This window comes from Oncorhynchus gorbuscha, linkage group LG04 (genome assembly GCF_021184085.1).
Source record: "Oncorhynchus gorbuscha isolate QuinsamMale2020 ecotype Even-year linkage group LG04, OgorEven_v1.0, whole genome shotgun sequence".
Classification (NCBI taxonomy): domain Eukaryota; kingdom Metazoa; phylum Chordata; class Actinopteri; order Salmoniformes; family Salmonidae; genus Oncorhynchus; species Oncorhynchus gorbuscha.
Window position 1 is genome coordinate 58,552,866 of NC_060176.1, and position 7,022 is coordinate 58,559,887.

The 7,022-nt window shown below is 39.8% G+C and overlaps 1 protein-coding gene across 2 annotated transcripts in view; it reads left to right on the forward strand.

Moving 5' to 3' along the window:
• The window catches only part of lmx1bb (LIM homeobox transcription factor 1, beta b), a 63,308-nt gene extending 57,237 nt beyond the window's left edge, over positions 1-6,071 (forward strand). For both annotated transcript variants that reach the window (XM_046345329.1, XM_046345330.1), the window contains 4 exons: positions 514-591; positions 1,020-1,086; positions 3,299-3,460; positions 4,592-6,071. In XM_046345329.1, coding sequence (XP_046201285.1) covers positions 514-591; positions 1,020-1,086; positions 3,299-3,460; positions 4,592-4,743 — 459 coding nt within the window. In that variant the 3' untranslated portion in view covers positions 4,744-6,071. The remainder of the gene's footprint in view (positions 1-513; positions 592-1,019; positions 1,087-3,298; positions 3,461-4,591) is intronic.
• Positions 6,072-7,022: the final 951 nt, after the last annotated feature.

The following is a 7,022-nucleotide window of genomic DNA, read 5'->3' on the forward strand; positions in this document are numbered from 1 at the left end:
TTGACGTGCTTTGGTGGTATACGGTCGATACAAATCCACACTAATATTTTAGAATATCCCCCTGGACAGACTGGCATGTGGAGAATTGGAAGCATGCCATGAGGCCTACAGTAGTTTTACAAATCAAATTCTCAAATTCAAAAAATCTCCAGCACCTCAGAGCTGTGCTTTGAAGTGGCAAGCAGCACTCTGGTCTGTGTTAACTGAGGTAGAGGGTAACGCAGCCCGCCCGCCCGCCCTGCGCCAAATGACATTCTGAGAGAGAGGAACTGCATTTAGCGTAGGCCCTAAAAGCATTCACTGCACTCGGTCCAGAGCTTTGAAGAGGCAGTAACCAAGCAGTCCAAAAAGACCGCCACATTAATTCAACATTTGAAATCAAAGAAAATAGAGGCAAGGCGCCCACTTGGAAATATGCCACAAAACAAAATAGAAAAGCACATACGATTCCAATCTGTAGTTAAGTTTGTGTTCTTGTATGATGTTAAAATGCTTTTGTGTTGACTATTAAAGGTGAGAGAGACTCTGGCTGCTGAGACAGGTCTCAGTGTTCGTGTGGTACAGGTGTGGTTTCAAAACCAGAGAGCCAAGGTGAGAGCATAACCACCCCAAAGGCAGTGTTATTTGAGACAATGATGTTATTTGTTACTAATCAAGAGAACAAAGTAACAACAGCAATGGTGCACATGGATTGGCTGGAAAGGGCATAACATTACTTACTCTAAAACAGCTATCAAATCCCCACAGCTATCAACGATAAATTGAACTTTTTCATTGCATTCCTTTCAACTCTGTAAAGTTAAAGTGCAATGCTTGCAAATCTACCTCAGTCTTCCATTAGATGTCTCCACCCACTGCCTTTTTTGATATTATCTTCAAAAGCCTTTGATAATGAAGTACAGTCAGATATGTGTTCCTGTAGTTCACTCAGGGGTGAGCAACAAGGAGCATCATTTTCAAATTAAGAAGAGCACATGTTAGTTTGGGGAGTACATTAAAACTCTGTCTCCTTCTTTCAGATGAAGAAGCTGGCAAGAAGACAGCAGCAGCAACAGGAACAACAGAATTCTCAAAGGCTTGGCCAAGGTACAGTACACAGCCTTCAGTTCAGCCTGAAATAGGGCAACACCCACTGTCCCAGTATAATTTTTAATAGTGGTTTCAGTAGTTTAAAAACAGCTGTTATTACCATGATTTTAGACAGTTATTTTGCATTTGACATGATGTTTAAATGGTGATCTGGGATTATCACATAGCAGAAATGAAAATTATGTTTCAGCCAACTAATCGTGTAGCATGACACTTCAATGAGAAGCACAGAGGCAGGATAATCACATACTGTACACCACAGCTCTGTGTGACCACCCTAAAACATGGCATTAATTGAGGAACATGCGAACCATGGGAGTAGAACGGTCGTAATGGCTTCTGCTCATGTGTGACCCCCCTCATATTATCCCTAGTGTCCACTGGTGTGCGGAGGTGGAGGAGGCTAGCTAGCGTCTGTGGCCCCAGTCAGGCGTGGTATAAGGGAGACTGTGTCTACTGTGTGTGTGGGTGGGGAGATTTACAACTCAAACCCTGTTAAGCATCCTTGTAAATTAGATGACCTGTTCTGTGTGAGTACTGTAGTTTGCATGCTGTAGCCAGGTCCAACTCTCGTGTCCCCGTTCAGATACTGCATCTCAGGTAGCCTAGTGGTTAGAGTGTTGGGCCAGTAACCAAAAGGTTGCTGGATTGAATCCTTGACCTGACAAGGTAAAAATCTGTTGTTCTGCCCCTAAACAAGGCAGTTAACCCACTGTTCGCTGGTAGGCTGTCATTGTAAATAAGAATTTGTTCTTATTAACTGACTTGCCTAGTTAAATAAAGTTTAAATAAAAATGTTTAAAAATGATGTCATACACACAGGAAGTTAGAGCAACACCAACACGTGTTCACAGACAATCTTCAAAGCAAATAAAAACAGAGGAAAATAAAGAAATATTGCAGATAATGCCATGGGAACACACTGCCAGGCAAAATACCTAAAGCAGTTGTAAAATGTTTACAAAGCATATTAGATTGGGATTTTTAATTAAATTAAATGGTGGTAATGATATCATTCCAGTCATAGACAAAAGCTTAATTGGAAAGGCATACATCCACTATGGAGGAAGCATCTCACAAAATATGGTAAGAAAACACAAGAATTATAACAGTGAGAAGGAAGAATCAAAACCAGGTATACAGTAGACATAAGATTCACGATTTAAGAGATGTTGCACTAGAGAAATTACAGTTTTACAAGTTAAAGGAGCTCTATATTTATTTTCTGTGGAAATCCCAAGGCTTACATTGACATTGTATTACTGAACAGACCGACATTGCCTTGGTACTGAAAAGCCATGAAGATCATTGAATCATTTTCGGATTCAGTATAAACTTAATGTAATAATGCTTTCATTTTATGGACCAGTTTGTAAAACTGACCTTGTGGTGTGTTAATTTATGGACCTTTTGTCATGCCCTGAAATCCCCAAAAGTGCATACTGTGGATAGGATGGTATGGGAGGAGATAGGATTTACAGTGCCTTTCAGCAGGACAATAATCTAAAACACAAGGCCAAATCTATAATAGATTTGCTTACCAAGTAGACAATGAATGTTCCTGAGTGGCCGAGTTACAGTTCTGACTTTAAACTACTTGAATATCTAAGGCAAGACCTGGAAATGGTTGTCTAGCAATGATCAAACATGTTTTCACTTTGTCATTATGGGGTATTGTGTGTAGATTGGTGATTTCTTTCTTTATTTAATCCATTTTGAATTCAGGCTGTAATAACAAAATGTGGAATAAGTCAAGGGGTGTGAATACTTTCTGAAGGGAGTGTATGTATTTAAGATAACAAAATCCACTCTGTGCTGTTAACTTAAACAAGAAAAAATATCAAGAACATATAAAACTTCTGGAACTAAAAATAAATGAATGACAGACATCTTTTCACAAGGGCTCACCAATGTAAAGGAAAGTGCAGGGTGGTGAGCTCCAGTCTTAAAGCAACAAGGGCTGTGTGTGAGTCCCACTCACCTCTGAGTGAGTCAAGAGCAGCCTTCTATCAGGAAATTCTGGGAGAATCTCCATTGGCCACAGCAGAGCAGGGAGGGTTTCCATGGAGACAGTGCTTTTGGTCTAGTTTCTATATTAGATTTAGAGTCGATGGCTTTCCTTCCAGCTGAAAAATGCGTATCAGATAAATGCCTCTTCCACAACAGTCTTAATGTAAACTCTTTCTCTGTGTGTTTGGCTGTGTTACAGAGGTGATGTCCAATCGGATGGAAGGCATGATGAACTCCTTCACGCCACTGGCCCCGCCCCAGCAGCAGCTGGTTGCCATGGATCAGAACGGCTACAGTACGGACCCCTTCCAGCAGGGCCTCACCCCCCCACAGATGCCCGGAGACCACATGAACCCATATGGTGAGCATCAGTCCCCCTGCCCCTCTACTCAACCTCACACACTCCCCAGTGTGGGACATGTGTTCAGGCCACAGACCCCTGGTTTAGGCATATCGCATAAAGTACAAACACCCCCCCCACCCCCACATGAGATGACACAAACAGGCCACTGGTTTATTTTGTAGTTCATTTTGAAATCAATCCAACATGTTTTCTACTACCCTCCTACTTCCACCCCACAATCACTCGCTATATTCTCTCTATGCATGGGGTTTGGTGACATGCTCTGGTATGTTATCTGACAGTTTGCATTGCGGACTATGTGAAGAGCATTTAGAAAATCCAAAGGGCTTGCAGTAAATTATAATCAAAACAATGGTGACCATGATGAGTATAGTAATGTGCCACGATGCAAAATAACCATTTTATGAGATTAATATGTGACAATCAGAGGGATGCAACTGCAAGCAAGAAAAAACTAATATTTGAATCTATCTTGAATCTGTTGTTTTATTCTTCCCTTTACTTACACGGGTTGAAACGTGAAGAAGAGAATTCTGACCAATGTCTCCAACCCCATAAAGATAGCTTCTTCAACTTGATATCATTTTTTTAAGCCACCATTTTGTTTCTTGCAATTGCAACACCCAAAGTCCCAGTCTCATCACACTCCCTCTATTTTTATGGGATAAATAGAGGGAAGGATGATATTGCCAACACATTAAACGATATGCCTCTTCATCACTCTGTCCCCGTCTTGTGTAACAGTGTCATTAAAATCTGGAGTGCAATAAAGTTAACAATTCCCGCAAGGAAAATAATAGGACAAGAAATGATGAGATGCATATTAAGTTCTTTGTTGACATGTTCCTCTCAGATCTATAGTAACTGTCCCAGGGAGGCAGGACAATGACTTCAGAGAGTTATTGTCAAAACACTTATCAGAATTACACTCTAGTATGTAATAACAATAATTCAAAGTGGGATTCAAGATGAACAATTTTTCATTTTCAAGACAGTCATAAATACAGTACATCATCAGTATTATCAGTGCAATTGGAAGTTGCAGTTTGCTTTTATTCAATGTGCCATGTTTAGTATTTATTTTTTATGTATTCTTGCAACTTATTTTTCTCTTTCTCTTCTTTACAGGTAATGACTCCATTTTCCATGATATAGACAGTGACACATCTTTAACCAGCCTCAGTGACTGCTTCATGGCATCTTCGGAAGTGAATATGCAAGCACGTGTGGGACCCATTGACCGACTCTATTCCATGCAGAACTCTTACTTTGCATCATGAAAGAACCACATACAGAAATGATGTTTTGTAATATAGCAGATCATCCACAAAATCTGCTCCTCAACTTCCTCAACTGCCTCACATCACGGAGTTTCCACACTGCTATGGACAAGACATAAGCAACAACCTCTTCCAGTGACTCCTGGATCATTTGCAGACAATGGACTCAAAGAGAGAGAAACGAGTTTCTCAACCGTGAAGATTCCCTGGGATGATTCTATTTTCTCCTCCTTTCTAGAGATTATTTGTAGCATATTTGTGTAGTACTGTCACAGAAGTAGCACATCTTTCTTTGTCCACCTAAAGAAATGTAATTGAGCCACTGATTAAAAAAAAAAAAAACTCTTACCAAATACTACAAGCCTACCAGTTCTCATAACGCATGACTCCATAGTTAATCGTGTGACCATAAAAGTGAAAAACCCTTAAAAAAAAATCATGTGAATTTTTGAGATGTCAGAATGTGGTTTTGAACTCCATGTCCTCTTTATAATGCGTTCAGCTTGATCACATTGATAGTTCTAGCCCTAAAGAGAAGATATGGTGTTCATAGTAAATAGACAGTGTGTTCACAAGAGAGGACCTGAGTGTGTATTTGTCCAGGCGTCGACATATACACCTATTGAAAAATAAATATGGAGTGTAGTGTCTGTTTAGTGTAAATACTTTCCCAAGCAGATTGGTTGTGCATGTACAAATGGAAAACATTCTATTTATTTAACTATAACATGCTCTTGAAGGTACTTATGAATCTGAAAAGCTTTATTTAAAAGGATAATATTTTGTTATGTAACTAATGAGTACCAGTGGAGGCTGCTGAGGGGAGGAAGGGTCATAATAATGACTGGAATGGAGTCAATGGAATGGTATCAAAAACATAGGGTATCAATGGGTTTGATACCATTCCATTCACTCCATTCCAGCCATTATTAGCAGCCTCCACTGGTGAGAACATGATTATTCAAATTAATTTGTATGCCATTTAATTATGAACCAACCATAACCCTTTTTTTCAGCCAAGCTGTAAATGAGCAAAATTGTGCTATTTATTTTGTACAGATTTGAGACCATGTCAAATGTACATTTTTAATGTTAAGAAATTGCTAAATTACCAAAGTCAATTGGTTCATTGAATAAACAATATTTCCATCTCCTGATAATAGCTTAATTCATGCTACACTAAAACATTGTTGTACTCAAAAGACGAAACCTCATAATAGCAAATTCAACATTGTATTGTGTATTTTCATTGTATAGTAATAGTTAAAGCGACTGAACTCAAGGTTGATTTTTTATTTTTATTAAACTCTGTGAATGGGTGAAATTTGCAATTGCAACCATGTTCGTTTTTGATTTTATTGGGAGAAGGAGCGAGAAAGAGAGAGAGTTGGGGGGGGAGCATTTTGTTTATTATCTATTTCACTTGCTTTGACAATGTAAACATATGTTTCCCATGCCAATAAAGCCCTTAAATTGAATTGAGCGAAGAGGGAGGGAGAGAGGGGGGAAATGGGTCATTTGGGTGACTGAAAAAGAGAGCAGGACTCTGTAGCATGGCTTGAGTAGGCTCCAGACACACCCCCAGCAGCTGCTTGAATGTAGGCTAGATACCACCTGGGTGATCCTTCAGCTCCTTGACAGCCCCTCAATAAGGTCAGGCAGGCTGACACTTCCTCCAGAGCCTTGCCTCCTGCTTACTGCCTACAGTCTCTTCTAATCTGAGCTCTATTTTATCATACTAAATGAGGTGATACTTCTGTCCATTCAATTGTATAGTCCTCCTATTCCTCCCATTCTATGTCCTTTTATGACTGCAGGTTGACATTCTGCGAACAGTGAATCACATGTGATTGTATATTTGTTTAGCTTTTAGCAGCTGTGGTCAGGATGTTAACTTCTATTTTTTAAAATCATAACTGGGTAGTAAATGCCCTTTCTTTTTTTTGCTGTGTGTTTGCTTCTGTGCTTCATGCACAGCGTACATGAGAGTGTGAGTCACGTTGGTATGAATGATTCGGGAGACAGGCTCAGGAAATGTGTAATCGTTTTTTTTTATTAAGCCCAAATTATGGCGTGCCGTGAAAAGGCACGGGGACGAAGACCAAACAAACACTATACAAAACACAGGGTTGAAACCCAAACAAAAGAGTGAGGAGTACCTCCAATAAATAACACATGCGTAAAATGATTAACACACGGGACGAGACCCGTAATCATCTACCCAATCCAGAAGGGCACGAAAGCCAAAACACACAGCACAGATACTCACATGCACCAAC